The 15664-nt window shown below is 47.3% G+C and overlaps 1 protein-coding gene across 2 annotated transcripts in view; it reads left to right on the top strand.

The window, feature by feature from the left end:
* Positions 1-15664, top strand: part of LOC115099908 (vitamin D3 hydroxylase-associated protein-like) — a 106353-nt gene that overhangs the window by 16431 nt on the left and 74258 nt on the right. For both annotated transcript variants that reach the window (XM_029617901.1, XM_029617900.1), the window contains exons 5-9: positions 4112-4318; positions 6298-6338; positions 8292-8416; positions 10261-10386; positions 14629-14726. In XM_029617901.1, the coding sequence (XP_029473761.1) occupies positions 4112-4318; positions 6298-6338; positions 8292-8416; positions 10261-10386; positions 14629-14726 (597 nt within the window). The remainder of the gene's footprint in view (positions 1-4111; positions 4319-6297; positions 6339-8291; positions 8417-10260; positions 10387-14628; positions 14727-15664) is intronic.

Below are 15664 nucleotides of genomic sequence, written 5' to 3'. Positions count from 1 at the left end.
AGCAGGGTCTCTGGTGTCGTCAGTGAGGCTGTGGCTTCACCATTGGGCTGCTGATGTTCTGTCAAAGACCGGTTTATTTAAGTTGTCTCATAGAGGCAGACTCCTTTTTGGAGAAGAACTAGAGAAGCTGGTAGAGATTTTAGGGGCATCAGAACAGCAAAGGTTACCAGAAAGCAGATTCTGTTAGGGGGCAGAGTCAGTATAAGGAAGCAAGATGACATTGACCTGAAAGGCAGGATGTAGTATCACCTTCAACAAGGACAAGGAGAAAGCTAGAAGGTTGTGCTCAGACTCTGCCAGATCTTCCACTTCTGGACAATCCTCTCAATGAGGCCCGGGCAGAGCCACTCTTTGATAAGGCCAATAGCTGGCAGGCTGCAACAATATCTCAAAGAGTGGATCCACATAACACTGGACCAGTGGCTCTTGGACATTGTCAGGCACAGTTCTGCACCAGAGCTGACATACTCAGGAGAGGACTATTTCATAATATCTCCTTCTGGTTCCCAAAACAAGTTGGCTGCAATTCATAAACTTTGAACACATTTACAATGTCCACTCCCTTTAGAAGAGCAGCAGAGAGGCTGTTATTCCATATATTTTGTTTTACCAAAGAAGGATGGTTCTTACAGACCTATTCTGGATCTAGAGAGGGTAAACAGAAGTTTAAGGGTGCCTCACTTTCATTGGGAAATGCTTCACTCGGTAATATCAGCTGTGAGGAAGAGTGAATATCTAACTTCCCTAGATCTGACAGAGGCAAACTTTTACATCCAGAATACAAAGCTCATTGTGCTGGGTGACTCAATCATCAGAGGTAATAATTTGGGAACTCTTTTCGAGGGGAACACTATAGCTAAAAGCTTTCTGGGATCATCGGCCGGTAGAAATGCTATTCGAATAGTCAGTGTGATCCAAGAAGAAAGCAAGGGCTCTGAAGTTGATATCATCATCCATCTGGGAACCAACGACCTTGCTAGAAACAGCATCAAAGTGGTACAGAGAGATTTCCAGACTCTGGCGTGAAGCAGATTAGTCACATGGTGAAGACTATTTCTTGTACATGGAAAGGGGAAGGAGAGGCTAAGCCATAGAGATAACTTCAATGCATGGCTCAAAACCTGGTGTAAGGAAGAAAGTTTTGGATAGATTGGAGGCTGGGGCAATTTATGGAACAGAAAAGGCCTCCATGTCAAAGATGGCAGGAAAAGGGATACTAAGGGATAAGTTCAAATCCTATGTCATAAGGCATTTAAACTAGAGGATGGGGGTGGCAGAGGAAACTGGAATGTCACTCCCAAAACAACAACAAAACCAAAACCAAATACAAAGGAAAAAGGTAAAGGGGATAACAAAAGTCAGCTGAATAAGGCACAAAAGAAGTCCAAGAAAAGCAGTAAACGGAACAAAAGAAACTGGAAAGCTCTGAGCACAAATGTTCGTAGTTTGGGCAATAAACTCCCAGACCTGCAGGCCCTAATGGTGGAGGCAGACTCGGACATTGTTGCTGTCACAGAGACATGGGTGGGATAGGGCCATACCAGGCTATAACTTGTTAAAGAAGGACAGAAAAGGGGGAGGAGTAGCTCTTTATGTCGAGAACAATATCCAAGCAACTGAACTGCAAGGAACGTGAGGTAGAGAAGAAACATTATGGGCTGTCCTAAAAAGATGATGGTGCATCCATTTTTCCTGGAGTGGTTTACAGGCCTCTGACTCAAACGGAAGAACTAGACAGAGCTGATTGAAGACTTCCAAAAGGTGGGAAAGAAGGGAGATGTGTTGATTGTTGGAGATTTTAATCTGCTGGACGTAGACTGGAGAATCCCTTCTGTGGAATCTAACAAAAGTAGAGAGAGAGTGGATGCCCTGCAAGAAGCTCTGCTCAAACAAATGGTAATGGAACCCACGAGGGAGGGAGCTATACTCGACCTAGTGCTCACTAACGGGGATGATGTCTCTAATATCCGGGTGGGGGCCACCTTAGCACCAGTGATCATCAAACGGTATGGTTCGATATTGCAAATAGGATACAGAGAAGTCACACGAAGACCCAAGTTTCGAACTTTAATAATACGGACTTTGCTGAAATGGAAAAATTCCTGGAGATGGAACTTGAAGACTGGGAAAAAATGGGAGAGGTGGAACAACTGTAGGCCAAACTAAAAGGAGAAATTACAAAGGCAACTAATCCTTACGTTAGAAAAGTTAACAAAAGCAAGAGAAATAAGAAACCTATCTGGTTCTCAAAGGAGGAGGCTAATAAAATAAAAATAAAAAGAACAGCGTTCAAGAAATATAAAGGATCCCAAAAAGAGGAACACAGGGAAGAATATCTGGTTAAACTGAGAGAAATGAAGAAAGTAATCAAGAAAGCAAAATGTCTGGTGGAAGAAAGGATTGCCAAAGAGGTAAAGAGAGGTGACAAAACTTTTTTCAGATACATCAGAGAAAGGAGAAAGGTTTGAAGTGGCATCGTGAAACGGAAAGGTGAAAAGGATCAATGTGTAGAAAGAGACGAAGAAAAGGCGGAAATATTAAACAAATACTTCAGTTCAGGGTTCACTACGGAAGACCCTGGAGAAGGACAGTCGCTGTTTAACAAGGCCGTGGATGGGGGTGGATTTGACGAAACTCCGTTTACAGAAGAGAATGTATGGGAAGAACTAGTACAACTGAAAGTGGACAAAGCCATGGAGCTGATGAGGTTCATCCCAGGATACTGAGGGAGCTCAGAGATGTGCTGGCGGCTCCGCTGTGTGACCTGTTCAATAGATCCTTGGAAACGGGAGTGGTGCTGAGCGACTAGAGACCCGCGTTTTGTTTTTTGAGATCTGCAGCTCAGTCAGGCCACACACCATTCACGGGTCAAGCTCTTCAATATGGCACGGTGTTGCCACCTTAAAATCTGTAATTATCGAATCATTCGAGAAAAGGAATCCCTTTACTACATTGCCGCCATGTTTCATGCCAGTTCCATAGTGATTTGTGGTCGAGGCACTTCCCAGATAGGGATCCTTTTCCCTGCATGAGGTTTGCTCATCTGGTTGATGTTCACTTGCAGTTGTCAGGTTTTTTTCTCCTCTCCTGCTGCTCACACACAGGCTGAAGGGACAAACTGTGACATGGAGTGTAATGTACAGCCAGAAGATGCGGTAGTAAAGGTCATGGGGCACCAGGGGGCGCTCTGGGACAAGATAAAGAAGTTCGTGTTCCTGTTCACTGTGTAGCCGAGTCTCTCTGGAATAGAGCCTAGGTAAATAAGCTGCACAGAACAATCCAGAATGTGACACAAACCTCACCCTTGTTGCTGAATTTTAGCTCCTAGAGTAAGTGAGGAGAGTTATTTGGCAGTTAAAGTTTGCTGTCTTCTGTAACCCCACCCCTGTCTGCAGACTGATAGACCTCCACGTCTCCCTGGGCTGGGCTGATCCTAGCCGACAAATTTCACCATGGACCATGGCTCCTTCACCTCCAGCTGCTGCAGAGCCCGCTGCCTTTCCCTTCCTGTGCACTGCTGTGAAAAAAGCAGCCTGCTACCTTCCTCTGGCTGTGTGGCTGTGCATTCCGAAACCCCGTGGCTTTGCAGTTCACAGTGCGCCCCCTCGTGGCCACCAGTGGAATAGCACAGGATCTGACAGACAGACACCACTGCCGGGAACGAAGCATATTATATATGTAGCCCAGTTCCTAAATTCTGGTCCTAATACCATTATTAGTTGTATCTTTCAACGCTGAATAAATGTGTAGGTGTGCACATAAGTTTACATCTAAGTTTAGATGCCCTATAGAACAGATCTAAACTTAGCCGATTAGACTTATCCGGCTAACTCCGAACATTGGTAGTTAGGTGTATAAGTTATACGGCTAACTCACGCCATCCCCAATCTGCCCAGTATACGCCTTTTGTGCGTGTAGCTTTTAGCCATATAAGGGACTTATATGGCTGAACATGGGTGCATATTCAGTGCCCGCTACTTAGCCACATAAGTCCTGCTTATCCAGGTAAATGGCGCTGAACGCGCTTTGAATATTAGGCCCCATGTTTTGAGATTTGATTAATAATTGAAACATTATATGACTGTTAACTCTTTCTTATAATCTTATTTAGCTTTGCTTGCAGCAATCCCATTTTCGGGCAAACCCTAAATCCCCATAACCACAGGAAGACTACGGGCGGCTCCTCGTCAGGAGAAGGGGCACTGATTGCAGGCGGAGGTTCCATCTTGGGATTTGGCTCTGATATCGGGGGCAGCATCCGTGTGCCTTCCAGCTTCTGTGGGATCTGTGGGATCAAGCCTACAGACCATAGACTCAGGTATGCGCTGGGGTACGAAGCCTACAGACCATAGACTCAGGTATGCCCTTGGATATGAAGCCTACGGACAATAGACTCAGGTATGCGCTGGGACACGAAGCCCACAGACAATAAACTCAGGTATGCGCTGGGGTACGAAGCCTACGGACAATAGACTCAGGTATGCGCTGGGGTACGAAGCCTACGGACAATAGACTCAGGTATGCGCTGGGATACGAAGCCTACGGGCAATAGACTCAGGTATGCGCTGGGATACGAAGCCTACGGACAGTAGATTCAGGTATGCGCTGGGATAGGAAGCCTACGGACAGTAGATTCAGGTATGCGCTGGGATAGGAAGCCTACGGACAGTAGACTAAGGTATGCGCTGGGACAGGAAGCCTACGGACAATAGACTCAGGTATGCGCTGGGATACGAAGCCTACGGACAGTAGACTCAGGTGTGCGCTGGGATACGAAGCCTACGGACAATAGACTCAGGTGTGCGCTGGGATACGAAGCCTACGGACAGTAGACTCAGGTATGCGCTGGGATACGAAGCCTACGGACAATAGACTCAGGTATGCCCTTGGATAGGAAGCCTACGGACAGTAGACTCAGGTATGCGCTGGGATACGAAGTCTACGGACAATAGACTCAGGTGTGCGCTGGGATACGGTTTTGCAAGGACATAGTTTTAGGGTTGCCCGGAGCTCCATATTCAGCTGGGTAACTTTAGGTCTGCTATTTGCCCGGACAGTTACCAGGGTCAGCACTGCTCGGAGAAAGTAAAACTGCACTCCGGGAACAGCCCCCCAGAACCACCGCTTATTGTCTGGGCCAGCAGGGGGCCTGGGGAGGGGGATGGAGTTTAAACCATCGGGGGTTTGTCCAGCTAACTCCAGAAATTAGACAGACCCTTTGAATATGGACCTCCTGGACAGGCCGAGCCATTGCGCAGGCAGGGAGCTGCAGATCTGACCTGAAGAAACTCAGGAGCACATCACCCTGCTCGCAAGGGGGGGAAACCAGGACTAGCTTAGCTCGCACTGAGCTACGCAGAGTAAAACATTAACTGCAGCTGATGTTTGTTGTGAGTTCAAAACTTAAACACCGAAAAAATGTATCTTTAAATTTTGCTAAGAATTTGCAATAGCAGAAGAAGGAAGGAAAAACAATATTCCAAAAGCCGCGCTCGTCCCAGAAGCCCTGAAGCCGGGACAGGCAGGGGGATGGGACGAGGCAGATAGACAGCAGTAGAGTGGAGGAAGGTAATTCTGGGGAGGTCCTCTGCGAGTGATGCAGATTTGCACGAGGATTAAATGCTGACACCCTCTCCTGAAGCTGGAGAGAGAACATGGACAACTAGAAGCAGGCAATCTCCCGAAATATCTGGGCTATAATTTGCAAAGGCGCGAGCCATGAGCTGACTTCTTAGCTACTCGGTCTGAGAGTGGATTGCTGGTAATTTTAAAGGGCCGGCAGTCTACTATGATCTGGCAGTAAATCACCTCAGAGTTTTCTTGGGAGCTACCTTTACCCCTTTATAAACTATTGGTCAGGCTTTTGCAATGTATAATTCTCTAACTTTAACAACACGACCTGTCCACTTTTGCTATTTAATTTATTGTATGACACTTAAGAAGAACATAAAAGTTTAAGAAATGCCATGCTAGGCCAGACTAAAGCTCCATCAAGCCCACGATCCTATCTCCAACAGAGGCCAATCTGAGTCACAAATTACTCAGCAAATCCCAAAATGTAGGTTCACTTCCTTGTTTCTCATTCTCCGAGATAAGCAGTGGGTTTCCTCTAGACCGCCTGGCTAATAAATAAATAAATAATGCGTGCTCATGGACTCTTCCTCCAGAGACTTGTCCAAACCCAGCTATGCTAAGCACCTTGATCACATTCTCTGGCAAGAGATTCCACAACTTGATTGTGTGTTGAGTGAAAAAAGTACTTATCTTCTCTTTTCTCTTTCTGTGTCTTTTCTGCAGCATTGGTGGCATTACTGCTCCAGTTTATGGCATAAAATCAGGTGAATTGATGATGTGTTTCGTTAAAATAATTAGAGGTTTTCCTGAACTACAGAAAAGTACATAAGAGCATAAGATGTGCCATGCTGGGTCAGCCCAATGCTTCATCCAGCCCTGCATCCTGTCTTGGACAGTGGCCGGTCCAGGTCGCCTGGAAGTACCCGCAGATCCCAGCATGAAAGCCTGTATCATGTTGCTCTCCCCAACAAGAGGCCCACCTGGCTAGTAATTATCTATGCATTTGCCCTCCAGGAGCTTGTCAAAACCTTTTTTATACTACAAGCCTTAATGATTTTTTAAATCTCTATCATATCCCCTCTAAGCCTTCTCTCCGCCAAGCTGAAGAGCCCTCTCCTGAGCATAACATGGAGGAAACGCATTACTGGGCTGAGAGGCTGCATTCAGATGTTGGCCATTTGTTTCTTGGTTGTTTGGTTTTCGGTGGCCCCACCAGTTTCCTCCTGCTCCTTCTGGGCGAGCAGCTCGATTGGACCCGGCCTCTGCTGGGGGGGCTGCAGTACCAGGAGCCTTCAATCACATCTGCCCCATCCTTTCCCACCATTTCCCTGTGTCCCCTCTTCCCGTCAGCCATTGCAGTGGCAGCCCTTGTCCGAGGAGCGCAGAGTGCAGCTCCCTCCGGAACCTGACGTCTGGCCAGTAGGCGTCACCCTTGTCCGATGGCTGAGATGCTCTGCTCCCAGAGGCTGTGACACAGCAGCTCCAGCCCCAGATGGCCAGGTTAAGTAGAAGCCCGACCCAGGAACCAAACCTAGATCTTCAACATAGCAGCCACCGGGCCCACTCAGCCATCTTCATTCTTAAAATGGGGGTGCAGCCCAAAATCTTTCATTTCAGTGGGGAGGGGGGAAAGGGAAGGGTTTGTGGATGAATTTTGTTTTGTTGGGGGATCTTTCTTTCATTTGTTTTCAGTTTGGGAAACAGTGGGCGCTATTTCCCAAAATGAAAAAAGCATTAAAAAAATCCAAATTTGGGGATGATTTTGTTTGCAAGTGAAACAAAACAAGGGTATTTCTGGCATTTTTTTTTCATTTCTTTGCAAATGATCGCGCGTCCCTAATGATCTTGCGTCCTGGTGGAGTCTCGAGAAGTGCAGCTCCCTGCTAAGATAGTGTTTGCGTCAGATGCCATTAATGGCAACTCTCCTGCCTCTGGGAGCGCTAGCTCCAATTCAAAGCCACTGTAATAGTCGTGACGTTTCATTATCCCATCAGTCTCGTCTTTGTGTTGTTGTTACCTAGCTCTTGATCGCTAGAACCTGGAAAGGTGTGACAGCGCATGTTCACCTCTACACCTGCTCTCTCTCTCTTATACCGGTCCACCGAGCGCTCGCTGCTTGCCACTGCCCACGACTGGGTGCTGGTCAAGATGGACCTTATGTCTGATCTGGACTGGCAATCTTTATTTTGACCAAATTGCTTGAATAAGAATTGTTGCACAATCTTTATTGCCCAAACATAATTGATTCTCAATGTGTGCACCTCAGAAGGATGGAGAGCTGAGTTAGATATGCCAGAGATGGATTCTGTGAACCTACGAGCGTGCAGAGAGATGCTGTAGATGATAGAAGTGGTACTCTATGCCTTAATCACGATACTGGCACATACCTTCATTGAAGGGAGGGGAATCGCCTCGTTAAGGATTTAATTACTCACATTTCTTGATAGGAGCTCAAGGAGCGTACCTGACTCACCAAAGGTCAGAAGGAGCAGGAATGGGATTTGAACTTACCTTTCCTGCTTCTCAGGCCGCTGCGCTGGCCACTAGACTACCTATCCACTCTGAGTTGTCAGGGGAAAGTCGCAGCATTGCTTAGTACTACTTGCTGACAGATGGCCTGTTTCCTAGAAGGCTTTGTAATAACGTTCTATAAATTATAGATACTCTAGAGCTGTATAAGACTATTTAGCTTGACAATCTGATTTATTTAACCCCAGTGCACCCGGCAATAGGACCGATGGCGCGGGACGTGGACAGCCTGGCGCTGTGCATGAAGGCGCTCCTGTGTGACCACATGTTCCGCCTGGACCCCTCCGTGCCTCCCATCCCCTTCAGAGACGAGGTAAAAAGGCAGGAGACTGCTCTCCCCCCCCCCCCCTCCCAATATGAAGAGCCGGTGTGGGGTTTCACATAGGAGAAGGCTCTTGCTAGGGCAGCTGGGGAACGATAATCTTCTGCTCTCGGAAAGCACAGGCAAAGAGGAGCCTTGGTCGGTGCCTTTGGAGGAGCAGGAATGCAGGCCACTGTTCAGAAGCAGCGTGTGGTTAGCGGGTCCCTGTTTATGTGCCTGGCTGCAGGCCAAGACTCCACTTGCTTCCTCCACGTAAGACAGGTTAGACTGTGAGCTGCGTGGACTGCTGGGACCATGACAAGTCTCGAGTGCCGACTACTGTAGACTACTGCTGAAAGCACCTTTAAAACACTACATTTCTCTTGATCGAAAAAATAAAATAGTTTACAACAGTAACAGTATGGAGGTAGTTGTAGGAGTTGGAAGATTCTGGGGGAGGGGACAGTAAGACGGAAGGTGAAGATGGCGTATACTCACACTTCCCTGGAAGATATCTTGACAATACATAACTGGAAGTCTTTGTTCATACAACTGGAAGGCTTCACCATGACATACGAGGATATTCTTCTAGGCCCCAATGCAATAAGATGTGCTCGGCTGTGAGTACGTTGTTGTGTGTAGAAGTGAAATTCAGATGGAACAAGGAGTTTTATGCACAAAAAATGTAGGGCTAGGGTGCCAAACACTCTAGCACTGGCCCTGCCTCCAGACAAATCCCATATTAGCTATTACTGCCCAGTGCAGAGAGGTGCATAGGCTTCACTCATGTTTTCTGAATGCTAGAAATTTAAGACCAGGTCAGCAGGGAGGTAAAGCTTCTGGGGCTAGTGCTGGTCTATGGGACTGAAGCTGGGGTTCGTGGTGCATAACTTTTCAGGGCACAGCTTAGGTTTTCTGTGCGTGCTCCTGTAGAGACCCCGTGGTGACCGCTGCTGGTTTAGGACCTATCAGGTCCTATCAGAGCTGGGCGTCCTCTGTGAGGCTGCTGCAGGGCTGGGCTCCTGCCTGCCTGGGATCAGAGTGGGATTCTTGATTGCATATTTTCCTTGGTTGCCCTGTTCCTGTATTTGCTGGTCCTCACCCCATGCTGGTGGAGTGCATCTCACTGTTTTTCGTTTGGAAGGAACGTTGGACTCTATTCTGATTTTTTTTTCACTGGTTCCCCTAGTCCTGCTCTGGGAGCTCCTCTCATTGAGCCCCGAGTTGGGCCTGCTCCGTGACGGAGGCTGGGGGTGCTGTGGCAGTAGTGCTCACAGCCTTTGGGGGAGGAAGGAGATTTGGGTCCCGTGATCGCGGGGCTCCAGAAGGGAGTCCTGGCTCGTACCCCAGGCTGAGGATTGGGGTGATGACTGAACTAGAGGGAGAATGAGGGAAATATGAAATAGGGGGAATATCCCCAGGTAGTCGTGAAGGCTGAAGAAGCCAGGATCCCAGCCCTGGTTCACACTGAACTGGAGTAAGACACTGCCAGTTCAAAACAAATCTGATTCACCATCTGGGGATCTTTTTTGTAGCGGAGAATTCCCTAATGAGTTTTCTCCTGGACGACAGGCTGACCTTTTAACCCCCCAAGACTCCAGGACCACCCTGGTTACCCGCACTGAGATTTTTACCTTTTCTATGCTTCCTTTTAAGCATTGTTGGTGGCGTTTGCTCTTGGTGTGCATCTAATGCTTTCTCAGGAACAATTTCAGTAAAAAACAAAGGCCCTGACTCGCTGAGGCTCTTCCCCCATTCTGTCTATATGGGCCCAAAATGCGCTTTCTCTGTTTGAGTCTGGAGAAAACATGTTCCAGATCCCGAAGACGCCCAGGCTGTTGTTTCTGTCCTTCCAGGTGTTCTCCAGCACGGAGCCCCTGAGAATCGGATACTACGACACAGACGGCTTCGTTTTACCTCCTCCCTGCATGAGACGGGCCGTCCGGGAGACCGGAAAGCTGCTTGAAGAGGCAGGCCACACGGTACGTTGTCCAGTGGAAACCTCTCCTTCCTTATCTGTCGCTTCCATAGGCAACATTTTCATAGCACGGATTCTGCTTCAGACCCTAAAAGGTCCCGCTTATACCGTTAGTACCAAGGAAATGAGCAAAGTCCTCGGGCAAGCTAGGTTAGCGTTAGGAGGTGTGCTGCAGTAGTTTTTAAAGATGGCAGCTTTCAGGATGAATCCTCATCTCTGATAAAGGGGTCCTCTCCACTCAAATTTCATGGTCATTTTCTTTTGACAATATCCCTATTTTCTACTACCAGCTGAGGCCCTGGGGCTGAAGGCAAGAATGGAGGATGATTTACCTTTGTTCCTTTAAAACAGAGGTTCCCAAATCTGGCCCAGTCATTTTCAGGATTTCCACAATGAGTATGCAGGGGATATATCTGCATGCAATGGGAGCAGTGCACGCGAATGGATCTCATGCATATTCATTGTGGAAATCCTGAAAACCGGACTAGTTTGTGCCCTCTAGGTCCAGATTTGGGGGGCGCCTGCTTTAAAGGAAGCAGGTGCATGAAATGAATGTGTTACAAAGAATAAAAAGATCTAAGCAACTGCTGCTGGAGCAAAGCTGTCAGCACTGCTGGGGCTCTAGACGGGTTCTAGAACACTGGGAAATCTAATCTGGAACGAGAATCGGTGACTTGTAAGCAGGCAGGCAAGGTGCGCTTAAGTGGCAATATCACAGAAGGAGACTATGCTGGGCCTCAAAAGCCACAAATGAAAATGCATGGGACATATTTCCATACAAGGGAGGCTGTGCACACAAATATACCTTCATGCCTATTCATTGGCAATATCCTGTTAGCTCTCTTAATGTTTACCCTTCAGTAGTTGAAAGAATCCTTGGGCTAAAAGCAGAGAGCAGTTTCCTGGAGGTCCAGGTTAGTGAGTGTGGTGAAAGCCATCGGGGGCTGGGGGAAAGGATATGCAGCTTTCCCAGGGGGTCACTCTTCAGAGAGTGCATCTGGGAACCAGATTCTGCTAACAGGGGACAGGCAAACCTGTAAGACCCAGAGGATCGTGCTCAGAACGAAAACAATCCACATTCCAAGTTTTGTGTTCCAAAACAAGAAATAAAGCAAAATAAGCAGAAGACAATTCATAAATGCAAAAATGAGCTTCTCAAACAAGTGAAGGAGACCTTCAAAATGTTTTGTCTCCTCCAGAAGCCCCATAGGGAATCAGAACCAAGCATTGGGGCGGATTTTAAAAGAGTTACCCACGTAATATACACGGGTAACCCTTTTAAAATCCTCCCCAATGCTTGGTTCTGTCTTAGGAATTACCACCCAGGAAAGAGATCTAGGCGTCATAGTGGATAACACATTGAAATCATTGGCTCAGTGTGCTGAATGTTGGGAATTATTAGGAAGGGAATGGTTAATAAAACAGAAAATGTCATAATGCCTCTGTATCGCTCCATGGTGAGACCGCACCTTGAATACTGTGTACAGTTCTGGTCGCCACATCTCAAAAAAGATATAGTAGCCCTGGATAAGGTACAGAGAAGGGCAACCAAAATGATAAGGGGCATGGAACGGCTGCCCTATGAGGAAAGGCTGAAGAGGTTAGGGCTGTTCAGCTTGGAGAAGAGATGGCTGAGGGGGGATATGATAGAGGTCTACAAAACCATGAAAGGACTTGAACAAGTTAGTGTAAATCAGTTATTTACTCTCTCAGATAATAGAAAAACCAGGGGGCACTCCATGAAGTTAGCAAGTAGCTCATTTAAAACAAATTGAGGTAAATTCTTTTTCACTCAGCACATAGTTAAGCTCTGGAATTCATTGCCAGAGGATGTGATTACAGCGGTTAGTGTAACTGGGTTTAAAAATAGTTTGGATAAGTTCCTAGAGGAAAAATCCATAAACTGCTGTTAATTAATAAGCAATAGTAGCTTGAGATCTATTTAATGTTTGGGTACTTGCCAGGTACTTGTGGCCTGGATTGGCCACTGTTGGAAACAGGATACTGGGCTTGATGGACCCTCGGTCTGACCCAGTATGGCATGTGATGTGAGAGCCCACGGCTGCCTCTCACATCTCTTCCGGCTCCTCCACAAGACTTCCCCTAGGGAGCTGAAGAGACGCCTTTATAAATTCTCCAGCTGACCCACCCTTTAAGGGATGAACTTCCCTATCACTCACTCCAACATCTATACACCTTGAACCTCACATTGCCAGGATATTCCTCTGTTTCTCTATGGGACGGCCTAATCCGTCCTTCATCCCTACGACAGCTGAGTGGTGGGACCCGCTCACAAGCCATCATTTGCTTCCAAAGTGAGGAATTATTTTTTGTAACAATTAGAAAGCCCCAGAAGAGCCTTTTAGTCAATGCTAGGTCAGGGCTTCCCAAACCTTTCCTGGAGTCCCTACAGCCAGTGGGGGTTTCAGGATATCCACAATGAATATGCATGAGATAAATAAAGATTTGTAGACAGGACAAATCCAGTATATATTAATATATCTCATGCATATTCAGTGTGGATGTCCTAAAACGCTGAGCAGCGGTGGGTTCCCCAAGATGGAAAGCTAAAGGCTGTGAATTCAGGCGGAGACTCTTTGGGTCATGGGAAGGAGCAGGATGTCTCTTTCAAGGAACATCTCGCAGAGAGACTGTAACGTTCTCCCTTCTCGCTGCCCATTTTTCTGTGATCCCATTACTCTTTTTTTCTTGGTAATAACTCTAACTTAAAAGGGCCTTTGTGGATAATTTTTAAAGGTTTCCAGCCAGGTGGTTACATTTCCCTGGGTGGAGGCTGCAGCCCTGACAGCAGCTTCTGCGCAGATTTTCACACCGCGTATATAAAAAGTACAAACATGTCCCCTGGTCTGAAGGATCAAAGAGAGGATACTGGAAAGTGAGCGTGGAAAGAATTAATAACACTGGGGAGAGACCACGTGATTGCACACCAAGAAAAAACCTGAAGCACACACGCATAGGGAGGATCACATTTCAGTTTAAGGTTAAAGCGATTGTTGTAAGGACTTGGTTTAACTTAATTTGTGCTGTTGTAATTGAGCTGCTCGCTATTGTAAGGCTGATGACATTGCAATCTTGCTTTTCCTGTAGTGGGAGATTGCTGGGTGTGGGCCCTTCCCAAGGCTGCCTGGTGAGCCCAACGCCCATGGGGCTTTCAGGATAGGACATGGAGGGTCATTTTCAGACAGTGATTAACCCAGGCTTTTAGACAATCGTCCTTGTCGCACGCGGGTAAAAGACACGCGTGGCGCCTCCATGTGCTCACCTTTGCGCTCAGTGCCCCCTTGACTTCAGGGTCCCCCTTCTGGATGGCTGTAGGAATCTTTACAACTGCATCCCAAAATAGGAACAGCCCCTTCCAACCCGGGAGCCCTTACAGTCTGAAGTCCAACTCCAAAATCTCCCTCAAAATACCTGGAAAAGCATCTTAAACAACCTTCCATCAAATACCCATCCCCTCTTAGAGGGCGTGTTCCTCCTTCAAGTTATACCTGATCTCATCTCTCTGCAAACCCCATCTCCTGAATCCCCCTGTCACCCTCCTTAGCAGGAAGGACCTTTGCAAAGGGTGCAAGCCCTGTAACATACACCAGCTCTGCGGTACCAAGAACCCTCTGAGCACACGCCTTAATGAGCCTGGAAGCCTGGAGCTGCTCCTAGTAGTACACGTTACATACGTGCCTAGTCAGGTTACAAGCACATATGTGTACCTTTGAATTTTCAAACCGATGTGCATATTTTTCCTTTGGAAAATACACCCGGCACACATTAGCAGGTGTAAATGTGTTCAGGTAGTTTTTTCTGGGATAATTTTCATAGGGAAAGTACGTGTGTACTTTGCCTTTGAAAATCAGCGTAGAGTCCCTGGGTTAAGACTACTCACAGACGTTGCACTGATGCCGGCAGTTATTCAATTATCCCTATAATGTGCAGCACTTTATCTCGTGCATCTTCATTGTGAATATCCCGTGAGGTGAGAGCACAGGTCTGGGGAGCCGAAGGAAAGGAGGAAGGCATAGATCGAGCCACTTCTGGTTCTGGACCTGGCGTTCTGATTTCCCTGGCTCGGCTTGGTGCCCTGGACATGGAGGTCTGTGGTCACCCACGTTTGGGAGGAATCTTTACTCCCTGGTTACTCGAGCGACATTTTGAGGTGCACAAGGACTTTCTGTCACAGACGTGACCCTTGAGATTAAAGTCGTCCCTGCTCTCCCTCTCTGTCCTGCAGCTGATACCCTTTAGACCTCTTCGGATGGAGCACCTTGTCAATGAAGTTTTCCTGAAAGGGATCTTTGCTGATGGAGCTTCGATGTTACTGGAGAAATTGTGAGTAAACGTCTGAATTTCTGTAGTGAATGGCACCGCACTGCGCCGTCGAGGGATAGGCAGATGCGCCTATCTGGTAGCTGTGGAGTGTAGGAATGGCGCTGGTGGGCTTTCTCCTCGGGTCTTGGTTATTCCATGGTCCCAACCTTCACTGCTGGTGCATTTCCACCCAGGTGCTGATATCGTCAAGTCCCTTCAAGTGCTGCCTAGATGCACGATGTAAAGCGACTGTCGTTTATTCAGGGGCAGGGATAATGCATGCAGTGCAGAAACAGTGACATCTAGTGAGCTGTTTAGCTACTGCACTTTTAGGGTTCCTGAGCTGTGTTACTTCTAAACCAAATAACTCAGGAAAGGAGTTGAACAGCGAGCAGCTTTTGTCTTTGCCTTCTCTAGCAACATCAGCACAGAAACCCATCTTGCTCCAGGAGGGATGGGCGATAAATCATTTGGAGAAGAAAAAGACAAATTTTGCACAGATAGTAGCGCGCGCTGTGTGTGTGTGTTCTGCCCACAGAAATGTCAGAGAAAAAAACCCTTCACATGAACGGTTCGTGCGATTTCATAGACTTCAAAACGGCGCCATTTCTATGCTTAGCTCGTCCCCCTTAACAGAAGGGGCACAGGCGGATCCCGCTCTCTCCTCGTAGACTCATCGCCTGGAACATCTTATATGCAGGCTCCACGCTGACTATGCCACAAATTTTTGTTTCTGAATTAGTTCAGCACCTGCAAATGACAGCTGCAGGTTTTGCCAGAATGTAGGATAATTCTGGTTTGGGAAATTTGGCCCCGATCACTGTGTCCTGGGGCTACACCAATAATCTTCAGCTCTTGAGTGCTAAGGGAGGTTGCCTAAGGGGATGGATGAGAAGGGGGTGACTGAGTCAGAAGAGCTTAGAAGTACAACTTATTTATAAACAAAGCAAAGTACATTA

This window comes from Rhinatrema bivittatum, chromosome 10 (genome assembly GCF_901001135.1).
Source record: "Rhinatrema bivittatum chromosome 10, aRhiBiv1.1, whole genome shotgun sequence".
Lineage (NCBI taxonomy): Eukaryota > Metazoa > Chordata > Amphibia > Gymnophiona > Rhinatrematidae > Rhinatrema > Rhinatrema bivittatum.
Note: the sequence above shows the minus strand (reverse complement) of the source record. Positions and strands in the feature narration are given on the sequence as shown.